This window comes from Tympanuchus pallidicinctus, unplaced genomic scaffold (assembly GCF_026119805.1).
Source record: "Tympanuchus pallidicinctus isolate F22 unplaced genomic scaffold, pur_lepc_1.0 scaffold3, whole genome shotgun sequence".
NCBI lineage: Eukaryota > Metazoa > Chordata > Aves > Galliformes > Phasianidae > Tympanuchus > Tympanuchus pallidicinctus.
Genome location: NW_026294747.1, coordinates 39572694 through 39599485, shown reverse-complemented (window position 1 = coordinate 39599485; position 26792 = coordinate 39572694). Strand labels below are relative to the sequence as shown.

The following is a 26792-nucleotide window of genomic DNA, read 5'->3' as shown; positions in this document are numbered from 1 at the left end:
ATCACTTTGATTTTCATACATGACTTATCTAGTTTCTGTGCGCTTCAAAGCTGTGCAGCCTGGAGGCGTCTATTCTGGCTTCAGTCCAAGTCAGACTTCAATACTTAGTGGCAACTGGGGACATGTATAGTAAAGAACTCCAGTCCTCTGCTCTTGGATTTCTTTATTTGAAGGAAAAGGGTGAGTTGACAGATACAAAAAATGAAATCTGTGACAAGGCACAAAATGTAGAAGTCACTATACAGAAAAGAACAAAAAATTGTTTGCGTTTTTGAAAGAATCCTACTGATAACTGACATTCCTGTTGCCTTCCAAAGCCACATCCTCCAGTCTTCTACTAAGTGATTCAAAACAATTTATAGTAGCCCAGTATTTGCCTAAACAGATAAAAAACATCATTTCCTCACATTCCCAGAGAGAACACCATTTTCCCTAATCTTACTCTGTTTGATGAGATAGTCTTGTTCAGAATGAGTACCCTAGAATCACAGCAAGCAATTACCATATAAATCTACATTATTACTCTGTTTATAGGCATTGTCATATATATTGCCTTATGATCAAGGAATTGAGTATGTCCTAAGTGAGAGAACTTTCGTACCACACTACTGCAAACCCCAAGTGCTTTCCAGCAGTATATTAAAGACAATGATTAAATAGCTGAAACAATTGTTTTATCTCACATTTTGTCAGCCTAGCCTATTCACCTGGAAAACATATTTTCCCTTTGGAAGCAGGAAGATCACAACCTCTCTGATTGGAATAGTGATCCTGGGTCACTAGGGATAGAGAGACAGGCTAGAGAGAAAAGCAGGAATGAGAGAGGATTCAGGAGAAAAAGAGACCACTAGCTACTACAAGAGGTAGGAGATAGAAGTACTATTCCTTTTGGAGTTTTGCATCATTCACCAGATGGAATGAGCAAGATGTCAGGAAGCTAGGATCAGAGGAGGCAATATGCACTTTCATGATTCACTGCAGATACTGAAATGCCCTACAACTCATTTTTACAAAATTCTGTTATAAATGCTGTTGATTCAGTAGTGGGTGGTTTCTTACAGAAGAGCATAAAATAGTGTTGCTTGAGGAATACATTAAGGTTAAAATACTTATGTGAATTCATATGCAAATTAGATGTGGCTTTCTGCTCCTGGAACATTGCTGAGTATTCCCCTGCGTCAAAGACTTTGGGAGAGCCTGTTATGCTAGGATCAACCTACACATCAAAGCTCTGCTATTTCCACAGGGGATAGGAAAGTAAGTAGCTCTTTCTTCCCAGCCAGTAATTAATCATTTTCTACTCCATAGGCTTCTGACTGGCAATATTATAAAAAACAGCAGGACGGCCATTTGATGGAAAATCATTCCCTCTCCTCTCCTGTGTATGACCACACTTACAGCTGCATAGATGAAATATATGAAGAATCTGTGTAAGTTGCAGAGTTTAGAACATGTTTCTTCAACTCAGCTTTCAACAGAATACTTCTAGCACTGGAAATATTCTTCTAAGAACAACCCTTTTGAGAATCTTTTGTTGAAAAGGTCTGGCAAGTGCATGGAACATCTTCCATGCAGCATGAGACTGGAGCATCTCTTATGATGAAAGGCTGAGAGACTTGGAACTGTTCAGCCTGGAGAAGAGAAGACTGAGCAATTTAAGAGCATACAAGCATTTATCTAAAGGGAGGGTGTCAAGAGGGTGGGACCAGGCTGTTTTCAATGGTGCCCAGCAACAGGACAGGGGACAATGAGCACAAACTGGAACACAGGAAGTTTCATATGAACATGAAGAAAAATTTATCTACTTTAAGGGTGACAGAGTACTGGAACAGGCTGTGCAGAGAGGTTGTGGATTCTCCTCTGGAAATACTCAAAACCCACCTGAATGTTTTCCTGTGTAACCTACTGTAGAGAACTTTAGCAGGGGATTTGACTCAACAATCTCCAGAGGTCTCTTCCAACCTCTACAATGTTGTGATTCTGTAAAGAATGAATTTCAGCAATGCTAAAGACCAAAGACTTCTCATTGCAAGCAAACTTTCTTCAATCATTGCCATAATCCTATTTCACGGGAATAATATTCTTTGTTAAGAGTATTTATTTCTCTAAAACCATATATCCCCGTCCTCCACATTTAATAAGAATGGGTGCCATTTAATGGGACTGGTTCAATGTTTGCTCTGGCCATGTTCTCAGTGTGTACACATACAGGAAGTAGCAGTGACAATATGTCAGTTATTGAGCTCCAGATTTTACCACTCTGAACAAGATTTTAGGTGGTGATTTTACATTTAAAAGCTTTAGCCTTCCTTTCTCAGACTAGAAGGCTTTCCTGGTTATAGAACGTATATACCCTTAATATCTATGCTTCTTATTGGAATCTTTCATAAAAGGACACAGGTTATCACTTAAAATCTTTAATACATGAATATGCAAAATTATGATTGCTAGTGTAACATATTCTGAAGTTATGGAAAGCACTATATACATAGGTATACATTAAACTCCATATACTGCAAGTAATGAATTACTTTATCTGCTGTTTTGGCAGTTTTGGCTCAAGGACTGGACCAATCGCCATATTCTTTAATAAATTAAACCAAATAAACTTTCTTACTACTACTGTGTGTGGTGTCCATGTTATTTTACTAAAAATGCCATATCCATACCCAAAGTGCAGTGCTCTTCCCTAACATTCAGTTAATTAATCAGTAAATAAAATATTGCTCAAAAAATTTCTACCATGTTCTCATATCTATCTGCCAATAAAGGAAAAAGAATGGAATAACTTTGGAATAACTTTGCTATTCTCAGTTGTAAATGAAAAGCCTTTGCATTATCAATGAAGTGCATAAATTAAAGGAAGAGAGAAAGAGAAACAGAGTGTGACAGAAAAGGAGTATGACTGATCGCAACACAATTTATTAGCTTCAAAGGTCAAGGCAGCCAGTGTTTTTACTGGATCTGATACCTAGCGGCATTTACAGTGCCTTGACCTGAAACAAACAAGTTATTGTGGCAGTGCTTCAATATATTTATGTAACTCTCAGGCTAATGTGATCATTCCCTCAAGTTCTAGTGCAGCACATCTAGCTCTATGCAATCACTGGTCCTTGCTGAAAATGCCAGGCAACAGACAGTGCCATCAAGTAAGTTCATCCAAACTTCACTTTCTTACCATTGGATCATCTCTGCCCTTTGGGTTGCTCTGGCGGCAAACATCCTCTACAGGCAGAAGATGGCAGCAGGGGTTGTGCAAACCTACTTTCACTGCTAAGCAGCCACTACGGAATTTATCTATTCATGCACAATGAACGTCCTCTGCAGAGTTACTCTATTCCTTCAGAAGGATCTGGGATATTCACGACTGCAACAACATATATAACTATATCTATAAATAAAACTGTGTTACCTGTAGCTTCCCAAATGATTTACTTTCAGCTTCCATTCAAATTTCCAAGCTTGCAACTGATTGAATGACTCATCTAATAAAGAAGGATAGTTTAAGATATTGGAGTTGTCCAATTAATTCCACTAAAACTATAAAATTTCCTGTGGCAGAGGCTCAAGCACCAAGATTAATGTCTGTAATGGAAGATGGCATCCCAGTTCATAAAGCAGATGTTATAAAGGACTGGCTTTTATGTTTACCCCACTTTTTTCTCTCAGGCTGCACAAGGAATGTGATCAACTTGAATTTTCTAGATTGAGAATACAGACCTGAACCTAACTCTAACCCTCACTCTAGCAATTATTTTACTTCAGCTCTATGGGAATGATGCAGGTGGCCAGCCACCCTTTAGCACCTCAAGTTGGGTTTCTGAGTCTCTTTCTTAGGGAAGGATTCCATGAAGAGGAGATGGTGCCAGAATACAAGCACTAGATCTCTGGCAGTTCATAAATGCTTATGTATTCAGCGTGGGAAAATAGCCTAAAACAGAGAGATGAACTGTATGCCATGTCTAGTGCTTTGCATGAAAATGGCAGATATCAATTCTCCTGTGCAGGTGAATGGTACTACAATGTCATACCTGACAAATGAAGGACCAATTCTATCAAACCATGGGTTAGCACTACCACCAGTTTCCAACAAATAGACCCACTGCTGCCTCACACCTGAACCAATGGTAGGTTTACGGAAAACTTGAAGAAGGAAAGCAGTTAGAGCCAAATGTACTAAATCAGTTGTAAATTATGGCACAATATAATACCTACCCACTCATTTCACACAAACTATGAATGTCCAACAAATGATAATGTCTGGATGCATTCTGGAAACCTGGAAGCAATAAACATTGTCTCTTACTTACAGGCTTTTTCATTCCTTTCAAAAGCAGGTAAAGTCTTGGAGGGGTTAAGAAAAAGCTATATACTACCAAAATGAATAATCTTTTACAATATTCCTTCCACCTCAGTGAACATAGTATCACTGGTGCTTACACATGTCAGCAATGCAGAAACTTGTCATCTAATAACAACCAAGGAAGTATTAGAAGTTGTTGTGATGCTCAAAGACTGAATCACCTTTAAGGTCCTTCCAGCTGGGGACAGTCTGTTTCTGAGATATGTGACTTGAAAGAGAGGGGAAATACAACATTCCAGCCTGAGGGTCCCTATGTATTCAGCAAAAATTAGGAAACCAAGAGGCAAAACTGTCTTGAGAGCATTGCTGTCAGGAGATGACAAAACTTGTTGAAGTTTCAAGTCTGCAGTGCTAAAGGAAAATTCCTTTCAAACTCCAAATAAAATTAATGCTTTATAGAGGGAAGATTTCACAGAAACTAAGACACAAACAAATTATCTCTGAATTGAAAAGTACTGCAATTATTAATTTAGGAAAAGCAATAATCCTTCTCCTGTGTGGTGCAGATACCAGACATAAGAGCATGCAGAGGCTGATAAGAGGTAACTGGAATTCACTATAAAGTGACAGAAAGTCATTGTGAGACAGGAATGAAATAGTGAAGTTAAGAAATGACATTGAGTCAAAGTTCTCCCCCTTCCCATTAAAAGTTTCAATGAGATATTTTATTCCAAACAGATAATATTTGGTAATATATCTTCATTTTCCAACACTGCCTGAAATATCAGTCCAACATTTACATTCAGTTTTGACAGCCCAAATTGTTTCTAACAGCATTTCGTAGCTGTTAGTAACCATCAGAAACATGGATACATTACAGTTTCACGTAGCTCGAAGAGGTAGCTGAATGTACAAATACGTATGAGGAACAAAAAACTCACGAAGGATCAACTGGGCACAGGCTCATTGAGTACTACCATTAAAACCATATAGTACATTTGAAAGCAAGAAAGCTCATAGAAAATTCATCATTAGCGAGAAAAAGTGTAATTTCAGCAAAATAACTTGACCGTGGGCCTAACGAGAATGATACCACATTTTGCTTGACAGAGAAAAGCACTCAGAATCTTTCCTAATTTTTCTTATCTTTAGCTTGCAGCTCAGGCCACCCTTTTTCTTAGCACTCATGTTAATTAAACAAATGCAATGACCCAAAGAAGTGAATTACAGGTAATCCTTTTAATCTAGTCTAAGACACTATAGGAGAGCTGGATGGAGGGACATCACCACAGATTCTTCATGGAACACCAAGGAATGCTCTTGCATAAGAACAAAACAGCTCAAATCTGTGACTGGTTAATGTTTTTTTCAGGCCAATACTCTTTTTGTGACTCCAGCCACAGGAAAGAGCCATCCAGATTCCCTGCACTGGAAGGACTATGTCAGGCTATAATCATGTAGCCACCTGCTTTTCTCCAGGTTTGTCTCAGAAATCCTAATGAGTTTGTGCTTGCTCTTGCGAGGCTCTGGAAGAACAAGGCTGGACAAGACTAGCAATCAGCATTCAGAGAAGAAGGAGAAAAGAAAGTTATTTTTGCATAACTCAGAATAGAATGCACTGCACAGCTTGTCATCTGCTGTGGTTAGCTTCAAACCCAGCAGTGACAAATGCTGAGCTGTATGTGCATTTTCATTTATCTCTGCAGTAACAGGCTGAAGGAGAACAGCACCTATTTTACCATATGACCATGCTTGTGAACTAAGTGTATGTTCAATTTGCAAGTTAACAAATGGAGTTCTATCAAGGGTAACATTCATTTCTACTGTGTCCAAAAATGAGCTCATCTCTTCTGACTGCTCAGTTTCTTGTGCTATAAATAAATAAGTAGATAAAAAAAAAAAAAAAAAACCAACAAAAAAAACCAAATAGTTCCAAACAAGGGTATTTGGTACTGTCAGTGTGTTCCACTGTTCTTTGAGATGTGTCAGCTGAGGGGAGCTATCTTTAGATTACAGGAGGAAAGATGCATCAGATATAAAAAGTGATAGCACTAATACAAGCAATCAATTAGTATTTCTTTCAGCCTATAGAAATAGAAATAGAAATACTAGGTGCACAGAAAGTTGAAACATCTAGATTAATATTGTGCTGAAATGCCAGGAAAAGTTTGGAAACAAAATGGTATTGAAGAGATAGTAACTAATGTCTGTAATATCTGGGGACTTGACTAAGTGACTCGTGTAAGGTTTTCCTATAAGGACTACTATTATCATATATTTCAGGCTTAGGGAGTTTAATCTGCTCTCCTATCCACTGCCCTATAGTAGAGAAGGCATATGTCAATTAAAGAATGCAATAGGACTGTTATCTCAGAAAAACAAAACAAAAACAAAACAGAAAAAGAACATAAACGCAAAGGGCAAGGGTTGTACTTGCTATCTCTGAACAGCAGAATATATTTAACATCTGAGCAGCAGGAGTAACCATAAAAATACAAACAGGTAGGAATGAAGGACAGAAGGTAGATTGCATGAAGGATGAGAGAAATGAGAAAGGACAGCTTCAGTGCTAGACATCTCCAGAGGCAGCTACTAGATAACTCCTCTACTCAGCTACAATCCTGAATGAGTTTGGAAGCATTCTCACTTTTAAATACAACTCAAAACTACATTTTACTGTTATACCTCTCTTTTTATGACTCACTTTCTAGATGAATATTCAAAGGATTTAAGAAGAAGGAAAGCCTCTTGCTTTCCCAGCTTCTTCAACTGATGAATGATCTTAAGCAATTCCAGGGGAGCAGAATTTTGGTTTTGCTCTAGCACTCAATCAGCAATCAAGAACAAATGTAAGGTTTTCTCACTCTAGCTGCAAGGATCAGATCACAGTCTGTCTGCATCAAGAGCCTCTGAGACAGGACTCCTCAGCAGAAAGGAAACCCTCACCAGCAGAGAGCAGGCACTGAATGGAACAGACACAATTCTACAAATCCCAGATTATTGTGCCTACCTATTTCCACAGTAATCAAAAATCCCCTATAGATGGGCTTTATTTCAAGAGTGAAATGAAGCATTGCTTTCATAACAGAAAAGAAACGGCCTTTGATTGCACTAGGTATCACATAAGGCTTAGACTATCATGAAGCAGCAGATGACAGTTACAAACTGGACCTTGAGTTATTTCCTCTTGAAGAGAGCATAAAAAGAAAAGAAGGAAAGGTATTATACAGTAACAACTAGATTAGAAGCTTGCTTTCTCATTATTGTACTTGGTTGTTTCTAATTCACATCAGTTTAATTTTTGTTTGAAAGAGATTATTTTAATTTCTAGCTATCTGAAGACTTCACCACTCTGTAGTCACAGTGACTACAGTGAAGACATATGATTCAGCTTTGAAGTAAGCAGCTGTGGGGGAGTGCGAGCATTCTACATAGAATATACATATACATGAAGGCTGACTTAGCCTGCTTCTCCACTTCATACTGTGTTAGGCTGCCAGTCTTTATGGATTAGGATGGTTTAGTTTAGAAAAAGGTGGAAGACTGAATTACAGAAAACAAAATAATAGGTATGGTTGAGAGGTTGAGTTTTTGCTGTCCTGTAATATAAAACTAGGGCAAAAAAAGCAACTGGTTTTAAACAAATAAATGCCAATACATTATGAAATGTATTGTTGTATTACCATGGCAAATTGATTAATAAACATTCTGGAAGGAATAGGAGTTTTCATGAATAGTGATTGCAGGATCCTTAGCCAGGATCATGTTATGAGGCAGTCAATCTTCACACTCTGGGAATCAGCAGTCAGGGACTGTCCAAGAAAAACAGAGCATACATATGCAAAAGTAGGTGCATTGGGTAAGTAACAGTGGTCTCTTAAACCATCTGCCCATTTGAGGATCTCAGCTACTGTGTGTTACATCAATCAAACTGGGAGCAGCCCTGCAAGGCAGATGCCTCCCATTCCCTCCAGGGAGTAACTTAATCTCTGCACTTTGCAAACCCACTAGAAGTGGGAAGGACACAGCTTTTTCAAAGGGGAAGGGGATCCTACAGGACTCCTAGTGGGACTCAGAAAACCAATACCACATCCATGATTCTATATTAATGAGTAAGTTTTGTATTCGGCTGAATTTTCAATAAAGGTGTAAGCACTGAAAAAGTAGTGGGGATTTGTAGAAGAGCTGCAAGAGAAAGGAGAAAGACAGTGTGATGTGATGTAATGGCATAAGATGGGAGAAAAAAAAGGAATCAGGAGAAAAAAAAAAAAAAAGCAAGCTGAGACAGAAAAGGTTAAGGCAGAGACCTGACAGTCTAGCTATGGTACTATGAATTCTTTGGGGGAAGACAGCTGCCACTGACAGCATGTAAATGCTCCACAGCGGAGAGGCTTCAAAAAGCACTGAGGAGGTCATTCAGAAGTGCACCATGTCTCAGAAAGTCTTTTTTTAATTTAGGAGAAAAAAATCCAGAGTTTGACACGAATGGTTTTTCTTTTATATGTTTTCCAGGTCTAAAGATAAAGACAACACAGAGAACCGGAAGGCACACGTGGACTTATCTTTTTACAGAAGCCTTGAACAGCACAGCAAGTATCTCAGCCTTAGCAAGAAGACCTAGCAGATATGCCATTTGAGGTGTATTTTAATCAGAAACATTGCTCTCCTGGGCAGGAAAATAATTAGGCTCACCTGACTTTTCTTTCTTAAAGAGAAATTAAGCCCCCAAAAGCCTGAAGATTCCAGCCTGGTACAGAAAGAGCAATGAATAAACCATTCTCATGGGATGCCAACTTGGTCTATGAGGTCAAAGCCACAGAACATTTTAATGAAAATCTTTGACAACTAATGAAAATCTTTCACTGGTTCAAGAAGGACTTCAAAGTTGCAGAGCTGCCACAGAAAAAATAGCACTCCCAGAAATAAGTTATTAGGTGAATACACCTAGTGAAATGGATATTCTGTTCAAGCAAGTACCGTATTCCATTGAAAGCTTTGGATATGTATTTCCATTTGGCACCACAGAATGTAATGCTATGCAGAGTAACTTCAAGAAGGCATCCATTACAAGGGCATTGAAATACTGCCAAATTAAGAAATAGCCCCATGTATAGCAAAAAGCTCTGACAGACACTGTTTTTGACTCTTGAGGCAGTGGTTTAAGATGAAAGCATCCCTAGCTGTTTGCCCCATCCACCAGTCAGAGGTTAGAACCTTGCAGCAAGGGCAGTGAAGAATGTGTGTCTCTACCTCTCTGTCACCATTTTGGGAAGCAGCAAACAGTGCAACCAGCTCATCTACAGAGGCTAGCACTGAGCACAGCCTGTGACCTGAAGCAGCTCATTATGAGTAGATTTCCTGATCTGTCAGTTCTGCCAGGAGACAGGTTAAAGGAGTGACTAGAGATGATTGAATATAAAACTGCAATATTTAGTAAGGGAAATCTTTGAGTCCCAAACATTTATGATTTGCTGTCTCTCTGATTCTGCCACTGAAGCTGGCCACTTGTGCTGTCTTTACACTTGTGCCATTCTTGAATCCCAGTTCTACTTCTGAAAACTATATACAGTATTACTACTTAGCAATAAAATCATGTTAATCTGGAGTCACATGTGAACTAGTTTGTCTTAACTAAAATTTTCTTCTTGTCAATAATCACTGTGGCAAACTAGTGTGGAAAAGGCTTTCCACTGTCTGAAAGGAATTAATTTACACTTGACTTGGACACTGCTTCACTGTTGTCCAGACCTACCTCCCTTTTCTTGGAAAACAAAAAAATAAAAAAAAAATTAAAAATCCATTACTCATCTCTGTGGAAAAAAACCTCTGTTCAGGTTAAGAAGATACACAAAGCACAGAAAGAAAAGGCAGATGAGAAGGATTCTCTCATGTCAGAAGGGGCCATTGTTGAGAAAATCGTCTTGTTGAGATAATTTGCTATTCAGCAACCTTTTTTTAAAATATGCAATTTTTATTAAGGGGTGGTGCCCTGATGCAAAGACAACTGAGTTAATTGTTTCTATATGTTTTTGCTCATAGCCATATTGAATGCATCTTCACTGAACAGCACTTCTGGCTTAGTTATGCACTATTAAACAAGAATGAGATGCCATTGTATAATTAGCATTCCTCAGATACAGGTTTATAAGGTGCTTTGGAGAGAAATTTTGTTAATATTGTTTTCATTAATGTTAGCATACTCACACAATGCTCCAATAGGCTCCAGATCATCTATGCATCCCAGAGACTGAAAATTTCAGTCAAGGGGATTCTGAAATTCACACATTTATCTTGCTACGGAACAAAGAATCAAAGATCTACTGAGATTTAGCTAAAGGGGCTGCTTTAGAAAAATCCCTCTATCTGGCATCAACTGAATTACAAATTTCCCTAAATTGCACGCAAGAAGGAAAGTAAGTTCTGAGTTGAGAACAGGAATGACTGAATACATATGTACATTTTGATGCCAAATAAGGTCAATCAAGTTAAAACTGGTTTCACTGAAGCTGCCAGGTGGGTTACAGCCCAAATGTCACTGCTCTGTCCAAACAATAATTAGGCCAGATAAATTAAAATAGAGCAGAAAAGGCAACCAGAAGAAGACGATCCTGTTAGGTAGGAATCAGTATAAGCAATGATGAGAAAAAAACATTGTCCAACTATGGGCACCATAACAGAGTTACAGGAGAGTCCATGTCTCTTTCAGGGTATACGTGAACAACTTTCAGTTTATTGTGTTAGAGATCTCAGGTCTGGACATAGTACTCCACCAGGGCCTCACAAGAAAATAGTAGAGGGGAACACTAACCTTCCTTACTCTGCATGCCACCTTTCTTTTGATGCAGCCCAGGATACAGTTGGCCTTTCAGGCTGCCAGTGCGCACTGCTGGCTCGTGTGCAGGTTTTCATCCACCAGGATCCCTAAATCTTTCTCTAAAAAGATGCTCTCAATTAATTCTTCTTCCAGAGGTTATATATACATGAGACAACACCTTGCACTTGGCCTTGCTGAAACCTCACTAGGTTCGTATGGGCCCACTTATCAAGCCTGTCCAGGTCCCCCTGGATGGCATCCCTATCTTCTATTGTGTCAACGTGCACCACTCTGCAGACTTGCTGAGGGTACACTCAGTCCCACTCTCAACCATTAATAAAGATGTTGGAGAGCACTGGTCCCAAAACAGACCCCAGGAGAACACCACTTGTGACTGGCTCCACCTGGATGTAGAGATATTGACCACCAGACTTGTCAGGCACAATCTGCCCTTTCTGAAACCGTGCTCACATGTGCCTCAGGAGAATCTTCTCCATAGGCGCAGACATGAGGCTAATCGGCTTGTAGTTCCCTAGATTCTCCTTTCTTCCTTTCCTAAAATGGTAGTGTTGTTTCTCTTTTCCCAGTCATCAGGGACTTCACTTGACAGTCACGACTTTTCAAATATGATGGAGAGTGACTTGTCAATCACATCAGCCAGTTCCTTCTGGACCCTGGGATGCAAATAATTGGGCCCCCAGAGATTTATACCCATTCAGTCTCATGAGGCGGTCTCAGACTTGCTCTGCTCCTAGAGTTGGAGGGATTTTGCTCCCTCAAACCCAGTTTAGAAATTCAGGGACACAAGAGGTGTGGGAAGCCTGACTGCCAGAGAAGACCAAGACAAAGAACCTGTTGAGTACCTCAGCTTTCTTCATGTCTGAAGAAGCCAGTGCTGCCTTCTCATTTGTCAGAGGCAAAGGAGTGTGTACTCCCTATCTCTTCTTACCAATGTACTTAGAGAATCTCTTGTCATTTTTCACATCCTTTGCCAAATTCAGTTCCATATGTGCTCTAGTTTTCCTGATAGGATCAATGCATGTCCAGACAGCATCCCTATATTCTTTTCAGGCCATCCATCCTTACTTCCACTGCTTACACTTTTACTTCTTATCCCCCAGTTTCACCAGCAGGTCCTCGCTCAGCTATGCCTGAGGAGTTTTCTGTCTCCTCTGCTTGATTTCTTATGGTGTGGGATGGAGAGCTTTTCTGTTCTCAGAAAAGTGTTCTTAAAGAGCTTCCAGCTCAGATTCGTTGCTGTGTCCCTAAGGACAGTTTCCGAGGGGATCTCATGCAATAACACCCTAAACAGCCATGATGGTTTTCATTAAAGAAATTTGACTTCTAGGAACAGTGATTATGGCTATACATAAACTCTGACACCTTTGAAAATTTTGAAAATAAAATTCATATTAATTTTTTTACCATCATTTTTATCCATGTTTCAAAAAGAGTCAGAAAGTTGTATTTTCTAGAACTTACACTCACTATCAAATTTATAGTTCTACAGTAAAAGAGATTTCATAGAATCACAGAATATACCAAGTTGGAAGAGACCTGTAGGGATCATCAAGTCCAACTCCTGGATCTATACAGGACTTCCCAAAGATCAAACCACATGACTGAGATACTTCTTAAACTCTAATCAGTGCCATCATCACTTCCCTGGGAAGCCTGTTCCAGTGCACAACCTTCTCTCAGTACAGAACCTTTTTCTGATATTCAACCTGATTACTCCTTTGTTATATCTTCATGCCTTTCCCTCGAGTTCCATCTAGGTCAGCAGAGAGAGGAGATCAGCGCTGATCCTCCATTCCCCCTTATGAAGAGTTGTAGGCCACGAAAGGCCCCCCCTCAGACATCTCTTCTCTGGGCTAGACAAATGAAGGGACCTCCACCTCTTCTCATATGCCTTCCCTTCTAGATTCTTCACCATCTGAACCCTCATTTGGACACTCCTTTGAGTCCTTTTTCTACAACGGCACCCAAAACTGCACACAATACTCAGGATGAGGTCACACCAGTGCAGTGTAGAGTGGGACAACCACTTCTCTCATAACTTGGTAATGCAATGCTGAAACACTCCTGGATACAGTTGGCCTCCCTGGTTGCCTGGGCACACTGCACACTTATGTTCAATTTGCTGTTCACCAAGATTTCTTCCACCAAGGCTGCTCTCCAGCATCTTGTCTCCCGGTCTGTATTATAGTCAGGATTATATAAATAGAATTTACTGATAGGAAAAAAAAGTGAATTTCTGGCTTAAAGAGATTTAATTAATATGGGTATTGTTCATTTCATGTACATAAGTGTTTTTCTCCTCAAAATCTTAGTTTGAATTTATAGACTATTAGATGGGCTACCAAGCTGAAAGACTTTCAGATGCCAAGGCAATATGTGTGACAAGTACTGTAATTTGCCATATAGAATTTGACTGTAACTATGGATGCTACTAATCACTCAATATCTTTTCCATAATGCCCATTGAAAGAGATGACATATTACTGCCTTATCACAGCCACAATTCATTGCCACCACCAGGGTTGTCTCTCAGCTTCAGATGGCCAAAGTAGTAAGGAAAGAACAGCTAATAATGGAAAGAATTTAAACAATCTCCAAATGCTCCTGACCTTCAGCTACTGCTGTCATTAAAGTGGTATGAATAGAAGACAAACAGTAAATTCAGAGTGACCAAGACTGAAAGGAGCAGAGGAAGAGTCAGTTTATGCCACTGTCTCGCTTTGCCTCTAGAATGATCCTTGGTGTTGTAAGCAGCTATTTACATCCTCTGTTCTGTTCTGTCTGCAGCTCTCTCAAGGAAGTTGATTGCATTGTCCTCTTTTCATCCTATTTCTCCTCTCACAGCAGAAGCTCTGATGCCATTTAATTTTCTAATCCTCTGGCAGCCACCGATGTCCAGACTTCACTACTGCAACAGTAAGTGGAAGAGCACAAATGCCTGCCAAAACCTGCAGCAGAAGAGGTCCTCAAATTCTACAGAGAAAGTAATTGAGTGAGAGGCAATTCAGATTCAGAATCTTAGCCAGAGACCTAGTTCATAGTGTAGAACAAACTGTCAGAAATGGGGAAAGCACAGACTGCAGGGCCGCAGTTCCATCCAATTGCTACAGCATCTCCTAAGGAGAAACACTGCAGATTGTGCTTAGCAATCCACCTCCAAGATCTTACCCTCCTTTCCAACTTCTTCTTTGCCTCCTCACAGGGAACATATGGAGCAGGAGGTAACGCCATTTCCATGGCTTAAGTTAAGGAAAGAGAAAGCAAACAACTTGCAACCATTAACAGAAAGGCAATCTGAAAAGCACCAAACCTTTTTGAAGCAGATTGTAAGTTTTTCTTGGTTCTTGCCAGGGTAACAAATGTTACAGCCAAACAACCAGAAATTTCTCTATGCTTGAGTCCACAAACAGAAGGACAATGTGTAATTAGCCATCTGAGCACCAAAGAATTATTCATCTTCAGGAAAGCAACAATGCTTTCCAATTAGTCTGAAATGAGGTGGGAGAAGAAGCTCTTTGCAAGCTCTCACTACTGCTGATCTTTCTGAGCCATTGCTGATCTTTCTAAGCCATACACACAGCCCTCCACACAGCACACTGCGTATAACCATCTTCCTTCCTCCTCCCATCTTTATCTATGCTTTCCACCACGCCACATCTTTTTATATCAAGCAGCTGAAAATCCTTCCCAGTATTTCCAGTAGGTTGTGTCCATCACAACGAAACAAACCTGGGCACTGGAGATCCACATGCTAATGTAAGCATGAATAAAAAAAAGAGAGCACTGCTCCAGCAGAGAACAATTGGATTCTCTGCTGCCTAAACTAAGAGCTAAGACAATTATGCCTAAGCTTTGGTCTCTTGTTTGCAATTCTTGAATCTACCCTGTGAAGACAGAAAACATTATGCCAACAGTAAAAAGTGATGAAATAGAGTACTGATCATATGAAAATATATTCCTATAGTATAGATACCAAGTCACTCTTTTAGTCTAATCTCATTTTTGATACCTAACACAATAATCTCAGCAAGAGAAAGAATATATTTTAAAAAAGCCAAGTGGCTGCACTTGTTAAAACAAGTAAGAAACAAGGAAAGAGGATATATGACACTTGATCCCAAACAAATTATTACTACTACAAGTGCTCCTTTCTGCATGTGTCTTCTCAATGGGGAAAAAAAAAAAAAAAAAGAAAAAAAGAAGCACACATGAAGCTTAGAGAAAGCATATAGCAAGTTCTTCAGTAGCAAAAATTATATGTAGTGCCACAGTTCAATACCCATGCCTGTTTGGGTGTTTTTCTTTAAGTCTGCTTTTTTAAGATCCTGAAGAAGCAAGACAATTAAGATCCATTCCTATTCACTCTGAAATCAGATGTTCTACTTAAATCTAAGTCATACCAATTCAAATAATCTTGTTTTGTTTTGTTTTAAGTACTGCTCAGAATAAATTTTCTGCTCCGTGCTGTATGGATCTGTAGGATCAAAGCTAGAACTAGAGGTTCATAGCACCACTATGAATGGATAACACCAAGGACAGGTCAAAAGGGAGGGAGAGAGAATACCACACTTGGGGGGAATTTTCAGAGTGTTATCCCTATTATCATTATTGTGCCTATAAACTTGTCTATGAGACAGAACAAGGACCAATAGATCTTTTTGTTCCCTCCCCCTCCCCATCATATAGGGAAAATAAAGAACAATATAGAGAAGAGGCTTGTTGACAGCTTTTATGCAAAGGACCTGAATTTAGAAGCCAGTAGGTTTCTGGTTCAGGACCAGTTCAGGACCAGTGCTGACAGCACTACAGCCTCTTGTTTTTCTAGGTAAAATGCCACAATCCGACAGCAGCTCAGTAGCTCACTACCTTCCCGCAAAATTTCCATGTTCCACTTGCAGAGGCCTGGCCCATTCATCTTCTTGCCTCCAAATCTGCTCTGGACTCTCTTCACTCCTGCTGTGTCAGTACATTACATTCTTTTAACAGGAGGAAAATATATTAAATAAATAATAAACCGATAATGATAGTCTAAGAAACACATATTTCTTTCTCCGTATTTCCCCTCATTTGATTAGTCTCCCAGTAAGAGCAGCATTAATCACTGGGGAAGTAGATGAAAGATAAAGACCAATTTGAATTTTGCTGTGTGCTACTGACTGTGTGTGTGTGCTCAGGCAGCAGGGAGGGAGTTAGCAGGATAATGTCATTTTGTATATTTATGCTATTGGAGTTGGTCAGGACTGGTTCTCCATTGTTACCACAGATTAAAATCATTCATGTCCTTACAGTTTCATTGGAGGTCATCTTTCAGAAAAAAAAGAACACTATAATCAAGCTAAATTGAAACTATTTGAGCAAATCTCTCTATACGGCTTGGGCATTGAGGATATTGCTCGAATCTTAGAAGTATAGCATGTTTTTCTCCTTACCTGACCTGACTCTGTACATTAAAAGTGAGTTTTCCTGCTCCAAAGCAGTTAACAGAAAAGAGCTGTAGCAAATGAGAAGAGGTGGTTTTCGCATGGCATTATTAAAATGTATGACAGTTCAACCCAGCCTGACTGTGCACTGCTATGGTAGAAGCCATGGGTCCTCAGAGTACGGTTGCCAACAGCCCTACTGAAATAAATCCCTGCCAGCTTGGCAAAAAAGACTTCCCTTTATCCGTAGCAAAGACAGAAATTCGCAAAAGGAGAGATTAAAAAGTAGAAGAGTGGCTATTAAGCCACGTAAGATTATCTCTCTTCTCCAAATCTTTGTCTAATCAAAATAGAGTTGCCTAAAGCATCATCCTACTGCTTCTAGCCATGTCACTCTTCACATTCAAGTCTTGCTGTTTCCTTCCCATATCTTTATGAGAAAGATATAATCTTGTACTCTGGATTATTTCCTTTTCTATAGCTCAATAGTTATTTTTTCTCTATTCATTTTGATAGATTTAGCCACCAGGGTATTCCTAATATTCCTTACTCTCTGGCTCAGGACTCCTAACAAATTATCACTATGCCTGGAACTGTTTTTACCCACAGTATTTCTTTAGGTATGTCCAATCCCAGACACGATAAAAGAGGCAGCATAGCACCAATAGAAAACCTCAAAGCAATAAGAGCAAAGAGACAAAAAGACCAAATTTTCTCCAAAAACACACTCTCAGAAAGCACAAGGGGAGCATCTGCAGTACCAAGGAAACTGGAATCCTAAGTCCTCACCACTCAGGCTTTATTTTCCTGCAGAAATTTTGTAACAAACTGTAAACAAATTCTTATCTTAAAGATTATAATAGAAGTAATTATTGAAGTCAAAATGAATTACATCCCACCGGCTCTTAAACTGTCTAAAATAGAAGAAAAAGTAATGGTAATTACATAACTCATTTTCCTAATAGTTATTTTTACGAGACATACCATGATAGACATATATTGTAAATTAGCGACAATTAATCTACAGATGTGTCCATCTACCTACAGATGAAACTAGCAAAATCCTGCTTTTTGCTAGTTAACAACATCATAAAACCCAGTGCATTAATTAGGTGATTTCAGAAAGTGGATCTGTCACAACAGCTTAGATATTTTTCTAAATTCAATACAGTAATCCATATATAAGTTAGGAAAGGTAAGAAGTACATTCCCACCTCTCAGCCAGTCTTGTAAAAAAAAAGAAAAAAATCCAAATGGAACTGTATGCACTGGAAGCTTTCTGGCAATGTCTGCAGCTTCTAGGCGTTTTCCTTCCTTTTATATAAAAATAGCAAGCAGAGCAGATACACTCTAACAATATGTGATCCAATCCCACAACTATATTTAAACTACAACCATTCACTGTACATCATTTAATCCTAACCAGTTGCTTTTGCAGTATTGGAAGTCTTTATCACACATTGTTGCTGCGCAACCAGCCTAGAACAAAACACTTTTCCTATACTGTCATTTTGCTTGTGATCAAATGTATGGTCAACTATAGCAGCTTTAGTCCTGAATACTGTATTAATCAGATTTGGAAAACAATCTTCCATGTAACTTACAAGAATCCATTGTGGCAGGGCAGATGACATGTCTAAATGCACAAATGGATCATGTGCCTTAAAAAAAAAGTGCACAGTGATGTGATTAAGCATACTTTCTGAGAAATTAATAACTGCCTGTCTTAAGAAGATCCACATCAGTTTACTAGAGCTGTTATTACAGATTCTTATTTTATTACAGAAAAAAACATGCATTTGGTCATCTGAAATCAAGGGAATATTTCAAGTAGCTCTTGACAAGAAGAAATTTTACCAGTGAAAATCTAAAAAAAAAAAAAGTTGAAATTTCTAAAAAAGTGCTAGCCCAGGTCTCTTCCTCATACATTGGCCCAACATTTCATTTCAAAAATTCATAGTAGAGTAGAAATTAGTGGCCGTTTCAAAACCAATTGATATTTTACTACAACTCCCATGCAGCTGTTCCTATCTGCATGTTTAAGACAATGTAAACTCAATCATTGTACAAATCAATTAGCTAACTCAGTCCTTTCTTAGCCTGAATAAATAGAAAATGTGGATTCTCAGTAGGACCCACAGAGAAGATGCTCAAGAAACTACATGACAATATCACTACATGAAAATAGGTTAACCAAAGCGAGTGTAAGCCATATGCTGAGAAAACACTGTGTGCACCAAATTGTGACACTCAAGTTTGCTACACATATCATCAATGAAGTCTCTCCAAGGAGTCATGCAAGAGTTGTCTCCATTTGGAACTCACAATAGTTATCAAGTTCAATGTTCAAATAACACTGCCGATAATGTCAATAAATGACAGCAATCATCAGCACATAAATGAGCTGTTTTACAAATGCAATGATCTGTGCTAGTGTAGTTGTGCTTAGGAGAATTACAGAACTAAGTTTATTTCTATTGTCAGTACCTGCTAGCATCTGGAAGCAAGGAAGATCAGAAAAATAATAATACAGTAAAATTATGTTCTCTTTTTGGATGGATATTGAAACCTTGGATCCAGAAGTGCAGCACACGTATCTTCTGCAGAAGGTGAATGAAATAATGAAAATATAGGATCATATTTCAAATCATAAGAGCTAATTTGAATATCCTGATCACTACATCAATAAATATAATTTATCCTCCCCTCCAGCTTCCAAACCACATTATGATCATATCTCTTCAGAAAAGATGTGACATTGAATAGCCAAATCCTATTTTGTGTGTTATGCTGCTGAAATGTAAATCTATGATCTCACTCAATACGACTGCTGGTCAGAGGATGCTAGTCTGAAAGAAGGTACAAGACAGAATTTCTGGTCTCTTTAGGAAAAAAGCAGTTCAGGAAAAAGCAGCAAAGGAGGCACAAAAGCCAGACCACCTAATTCTCAAACAGTACCAACAGACCAATGAAGTCCATCTTTAAAGCAGATACCAAGAAAAAAGCTTTTTTTCATTAGAACTTTACAGTCTTTGAATGAAAATGTCACTAGTGACTTATAAGAAGCAAAAAGTAAATTAAAGACCAGTCTATTTCCCCATAAGTTATTATCTGTGAGTATTAAAGAAAGTAGCTTGGCAAGATCAAAGAGTGACACAACTGTATTTGTCTTAGTTGACTGAAAATGTCTAATTAGACTGACAAATCTGTGCTGTTTTCCTTTGTGAGATACACAGAAAGAAAGGATTTAGCCTGGACCTGCATATTCTGGAAAGACATTAATCAAGATTATTGGAGCCTCCGTCTAAAATAAATTTAACAGGCTGGAATGCCTAATGGTTAAAATCAAAGGTTGAGAAACTTATTCTGGAACATACCAGTGGGCTGAGCACTCTACATGGATAATGGATAGAAATCTTTATTCTTTATAAAGAATATTCTGCATAATATATGTCATACACTGTAATGTTGTCACTTTAAGATCACAGCTGAAAACACCCACAAATAATTTATTATTTTAAATTCCAAGCTATATTTGAACAGTTTGGCAAGCATCATTATCCTTATCCTTACAAGAAATTAAGACATGCACCAGATCTTCAATAGAGTACATATTTTATGCTTCCTCATGGACAGCATAATCACAGAATCACAGAATCCTTAGAGTTGGAAGGGACCTCTGAAAGCCATCTAGTCCAACTCCCCTGCAATGAAAAAGGGACATCCACAGTTTTAATCAGGTTGCATGGGGCCTTCTCCAGCCTCTCCTTGAAAGTCTCAAGAGGCAAAACATCTACCACATCACTGGGCAATTACCCATCTGACCTCCCAGAAGGGTACTGATTTCTTTTCCACAGAAATTTTTCCATGGTTTTGGTCTTATGACACCAGCTATCCAAGCCATGGAGCAGACATATTAAGGGCCTGTCCCAGGTCAGTGAGCCCTAGAATCTCCAAGAAGCTTATCTGAAGCAGATCTCTTTTTATTTTCCTTCAGGACCACTCTGAAGGATATTTGAATCACAGACACATTCCTATCAGCAATTTTACTACTATGAAGTTATACATCTCACCCATTTCTCAAACAAATTCTTCTTGTCTTCCACTAAACTGAGTTTCATTTCCTTGCAGACATAGTATACGTTTTGAAATATAATTAAGTTATAGATATTTTAAATATTAACGTTATTGCCACATGATATTTCCAGTAACATTTTTCTTTGCTTTGGATGTTTGTTTAAGACCATATCCCACTATAGTCTGTGAGCTTAACATACTGTATAGTGTGTCACTGGTCTGTGTATATGCAGTGTATTTTTAAAACATTTCATTTTCCCATTTTCATTAAGTAAAACTGTAGTCTAAAACACTACTGGCAGTGTTAACAAATTACAGGAGATATTCTGATGTACAGTACAAACAGAAGTTTGCAGTTATGCTGTTTTGTATTTACCAACAAGTGATATGTAAACCTAAATCCTACTAAAATTGTTTTGGATTTTGTATCACTTTGGGATGATGGATCTTGAATTTTGCACAAGCTTTATATACATTTCAAAAAGGAGAAGTTTTAACTTCTTACATATGAAAATGAGCAATTCAAATAGCACAGACTGTTCTAATACAGTAAGAATAGTTATTTAACCTGATTTTTGACATTAGGTATTAGATAGTTTTCTTTGTATCTTAGCTGGCATTTCTGCAACGAATCAGAATGCTTCTATGTTAAGTAGTGTACTCATGCAGAATTTGTTCATTTTGAACTCACAGAGTTTTCAATTTAAGTATAAAACATTATATTGCAAATAGATACAGGTAAATTGAATAAAGAGAATAAAGGGATGAAAAATGTGACAATATTCATAAGCTTGATAAACAGCTACCCCAGAACATCATCAGCATAACCACTGAAAACTTTTTCAACATAGTTAAAGGAAGGTTTCAGTAACACTGGAAGTATAACCTAGTTCTGCCTTGCAAACAGTCAACTGGAAGCAGAAAGATTCTTATGATCAAATTTAACGTGAGCCTCCCCCAAAAAATAATAATACTGATAAGCATGGGAAGGGGAGGGGCTAAACAGAAAGGCCTTGAAAGTAAAGAAAAAATGTTTATTTCTGAGGAAAACAGGGGAGAAAACCTGGAGTAGGGTAATAAATAACTGCCCATAGCCCCAGGTGGCTATATTTAACATTCCCCAAAGAGCATACTCGTTCTATTTGATTTTTCTACCACTTAGAACTGAAGTTGTAAGCAGGCCTGACAACGGTGATGTCTAACACTAGCAAGATAAAACAACCATTAGGCATCTCAAAACCACAGCTGGAGATACTGCCCAAAAAGAAAATGACGATTTCTTCTCACTTTTACTGCAGAAATAATGCATTGCAAGCTGACAGAATCAAATTCTACCAAAAGTAAGGAAGAAAGTAGAGCCATTTGTGCTGTGGCAGCAATAAAATGTCCCAGTATTGAAATGCAGAAACTTGTAATGGAGATACATATTGACTTTTATCTTGCTTTCAGTGGGCAGTATGAAGTGTCAAAGAGTTATTGCTTTAATATCATCTAAGATGAGACCATTTGTTGTGGTGCATGTGTATCCAGGAAATCATTGCTCTAACCATGTTTTTAGAAGCACTTTGACACTTTATTAAATCTTCTTGATGCACTTTCGGCATACAACGGTCTCTATAGGCCCACTGAACTACCACGTAGTTTAGGCAGGAAGCTTTCTGGAAGATTTCCTCATCAAACATTGCAGGGTGATTTCCAGCTTCACTCAGACCACTAAAGTCCAGTACTAGTCTCTGTTACATTCCTATAGCTAAACACAGTTCTGTTAACTTTATAAATCATAGAAAATCTCCAATAAACTACAGTAACAAGAGCAGGATCTGGTCAACACTTCATTCTTCTGGAGATGTAATTATACAAAAATTTTCTCTAAAATTAGAGTAAGCTTTTGAGGAGAAGGAACACTAATTCTTTCACAGTTTATGACAAACAGAGAAGAAACCTTGAGTAATTTCTCTTTATTTGGCTGCAACTTTTAAAAATGATTACTGAGTGTTTGAGTCTCATAATTCAGTCCTGCTACCAACTGGATGTAGTGCCAAAGTTGTTGGGGCAACACTAAAACTTGGCTTGAAATTCATTTTTCTGCTGCAGCAAAAATAACTGATAGAACTGCAGAATGGTTGATGTTGGAAAGGACCTCTCTTTCCATCTGGTCCAATCCCTGCTCAAGCAGGGACATCCAGAGCAGACTTGGTGGCTTTTAAAGATCTCCCTTTCAAGAACGGAGACTCAAAAGCTCTTACCCACACAGTGAAAAAACACTTCCTGATGCTCAGACAGAACCTACAGCATATAGTTTGTACTGGTTGCCTCTTGTCCTGTCACCAGGTAGCACTGAAAAGAGACTGTCTATGTCTTTTCTATATCCTCCCTTACTGTATTTGTTCACATTTGTTGTATTTGTACTGAGCCTTCTTTTATCCAGGCGGAATGGTTCCACAGCTCTCTGAAATTCTCCTCATAGGACAGATGTATCAGTCCTTTAGCCACCTCAGAGGTCCTTTTCTAGACCATCTCTACTAGTTCCATATCTCTTTTATGCTTGGGAACCCAGAACTGAACACAGCGCTCTGGGCGTGGCCTGACTTCCTAATATAGTTAAGAGGACAATTTTTCATAACCTCAGTGATCAGTGCTAGATTTAAAATAAAGAGAATACCCATATATACACAAACACAACCAGTAACTGATGAAATCTTCTGAAACAGTAGAAGACAAGTGTGTTACTTGCATGATTCTAGATTTCAAAGTACTTTATTTCATTAGGTTCTTCCATTTCAAGCAGAAGAAATTTTTCAGAGAAGGAAATGGAATCATTTAAATTTTTTTCTCAAACTGGACAAAAAAATACCTTTCTCTGGGGGTTTAATGAAGGCACTCTATGATCGATAATCACTAGGTAGTGTCTCAGTCAGTATACATGAGTACCAACAAAAGCACATTACTTCAACTTGATGAGGATCTTATGTAAATAAAAATTTTAGAACATGTACTTCATCCTAGTTAATACCGTGATAATATACTACTGAAATAAATCATTTTGAAATACTAATCCACTACTCAACTGATTATTTACGTTATTCTTTAACCTACGCATACAAGAAGAGCAAATATAAGGTTTTTATTTCTAATCAATACCACTGTCTGGGTATAACCAAATAAGTAGTTCAAAACCTCTGCATTTTTAGGTATGAACACACTATGTTGGTACAATCTGGCTAGACTATCTGAGATCTATTTATCATAAGAATGTGTTTTACCAAAGATGCTGAAATTGCTCTATGTTGGAGCAACTTCATTTTGCAAGAAAGTGATCTAGATGGTGTGAAGGCTGTAAAAGGAAAATGAAAAATGGCTCAATCAGGATGTAATGCTCCACTGCTTTTCACTCCATTATGAACATCAGTGTTGCAGCAGTATATGGTATCATAGTGATAAATAACCATACGCACACCCCCCTATAAGGCTTTGTTACTCTCTTAGCAATACATTTCACAGTATATCCAACTGAAAAAACATTTAAAATCTTGTTCTAATTTCCTTTGGAGCAATTTTACTTACCTAAATATGGTTGCAGTTGAACAGGAGAAAAATCTGTTATTATTACATTATTATAAATACATGTAATTCATTGAGTTTGTTCACCAACACAAGAGGACAGCACACTGTGTGTTGACTTATCTTCATAAAAACATTAAGAGTGGAACATGATTCAGATAACAGTTCTAGTGAACTTACAAATGAGCAGAGAAATGAGATTAATTAAGAACCCAAGGAAACATCCAAGACCAATTGACTCACCTGGATGCTAGGTGGTGAACGATTTTTTCGGGTTGTAGTGGTGGCCATCGTAGTTGTGGTTTCCATGACAGTAGTAGACATTTCTGGTGGCACAGAGGTTGTGGGTGTTGTTCCCAAGATGGAAGGGACCTCCCCGACAAGACGGACACTTCCATTGATTTTAATGTTAGGGTTGTTCTCTGCTGCCATGTTCAACACTTTCAAGCCATTGTAATAGAGACCGGAGAGTTGGCCTTGGAAGAGACGCCCTCTGTCTTTTCCTCCTATGGCTATTTGCGCCTGGGTGTTGAAGATCGTTAACTGTCGTCCTAGTGAAGGGGGGTGGAACAACATTATTGCTAGACATTTCCTTTACTTTGTACCTTACATTGAATCCTGGCCAGAAATGATAGACAACAAAGAAATAGATTCATTCTCAGTGTTTATGAAGACTGTAGGGTAGAAATAGAATATGAAAATGTATTGCCTGTGATTCATTAATAATAGAGATTATTTTGAAAGCAAGAACGCCTGAACCCTCATCCATCAATAGCCACTTGTGCATCAAAAATCCAGAGGAGCTATGATACAGTCAGAAACCTGAACCCACTTCTTTAGAATTGGACCAATCTTTAACTACTAAAAAGACTTCAATATGTGTTTTTTTTTTTTTTTCCTGCTATTAATTCAAATCACAGTACCTATCAAGCTTTAAAAAACCTTTTTGAAAACCTTTTAAAACCCATTAAAAAAACCTTCCCTTTTGACTGGTCAAAGTGTGGAATTGTCTCGTAAAACCATTTTTAACATTGCAAAGGTGTTGAGGGGTGGCCTGAGGAGATAACATCAGAAAAATTGGTGGTGATCAACTGTTAATCACCATCTATACAGGAATTGTAAATGAAACTTAAGATAGGCTTATTCATGATCTTCCACCTGAAAATTTTTTGTTGTGAAGGCTCACGAAACTAAAACCAGGAAAACGCAAACACTAACATCACAATGTCTCTGAAAGAGCGAAGTTCTTGAAACAGTAAGGATAACAACTACATCCCAGAAAGCCTTACACGTAAATCCCACTTGCAGATGTTTACATTCAAGAGTAGGCAAGTTAAGTGGTTTATTCAAGGTCACACCTTGAGTATTAGGAGTGGATTGATATAATATGTAATAAGAAACACACTTTTTAAAAAATAAATCCTTATAACAATTGTCAATTCTATTTTTGCAGGCCACTTAAATCACATTTAGCCTTGTCTTCTCTATAAATACTGCGTATATCCCAGGCTAAGAAATAAATTGCTTCATGCAGTGCAAAGATAGTGCCTATAATTTCACTGTTCTTCAGAATATTAGGACCACACCAGCTGGATCTGTTGAATTACAAGAGAGACAGACTAGGCACTGCTTTGAAGGATTATCAAAACAGCATCAAGACAACCGCCATTCAAATATTTGTGTTCTCCTGCTTTTATGAAATTTGTACCGTGTGTCCCCATCCCATTCCCGCTCCCCAGTTCTCATTCACCACTTCCTCTACAGTCCACCCTGACTAGAAGTGCAAAAAGCCACCATGTAGCAAAGCACAAAGTATAGCCCACTGCTCATTTATTCACAGACAGTGGTTAAAGCAGATCAAAATACAAGGGGGAGCTCACCAATTTTGGTGGTCGTCGTGGCAGGTCTCGAAGTCAAGTGGTGATGCGGTGTTGCATCATCTTATGGTGACAGGATGGACCATGGGGAAGAGAATGGGGACAAGAGAAGAAATGTATCTGAAAGGAGTTCCTGTCCCCAGAGAGGGCCCTAGTTAACTGAGCAAAAGTGTATGGAGAGGTGCAACATATGGACACATGTGAAGGTGAGTTGCGCACCCCTTATGTTCCTCACCCACAGATTTGTAAATGGAACACTAGGACTTGATCAGGGTGGAGGAACAGCACTGATGAAAAAATGAGAAATAAGAAACGAGGGTGCCCTTCCCCTGGAAAATGTTTAAACACTTGACGCAGCATTTTGCATCTTAGGATGTTTTAAACTTACCAGAGGATCTTTATGTATGTTAAAGCAATAAACATGCACTGGAGCCACAAATTCCCAGCATGTAAAATCAGAGCAGGTTTTTTTTTTGTGGTTTTTTTTTTTTTTTTTTTTTTTTTTTCCCCTCAGTCTTTCTGCTTGTCTATGAGGAGAATAGGATCCAGTAAAAATATCCATCAAAATGTACAGCTCTTTCAATCCAACTCCCCTCAAATCTAGAGGAATTGGTACTGTACACTGTAGAAGGCAAAACTTGTCATATACTATGGCCTCAGAGACTGATTTTCTTCCTAGTAGCTCTGTCCTGTTGTGCATTAGATTTTCTAATGGACAT

General features: G+C 38.4%; 1 protein-coding gene across 16 annotated transcripts in view; it reads right to left on the bottom strand.

Annotated features, from left to right (window-relative positions):
* NRXN3 (neurexin 3) overlaps positions 1–26792 on the bottom strand; it is a 943812-nt gene that overhangs the window by 81343 nt on the left and 835677 nt on the right. For 9 of the 16 annotated variants that reach the window (XM_052693472.1, XM_052693473.1, XM_052693470.1 and 6 more), the window contains 2 exons: positions 26077–26136; positions 24440–24747 (listed from right to left, as the gene is read on the bottom strand). In XM_052693472.1, the coding sequence (XP_052549432.1) occupies positions 24440–24747; positions 26077–26136 (368 nt within the window). The remainder of the gene's footprint in view (positions 1–24439; positions 24748–26076; positions 26137–26792) is intronic. The other 7 variants (XM_052693477.1, XM_052693478.1, XM_052693479.1 and 4 more) reach the window with 1 other exon arrangement.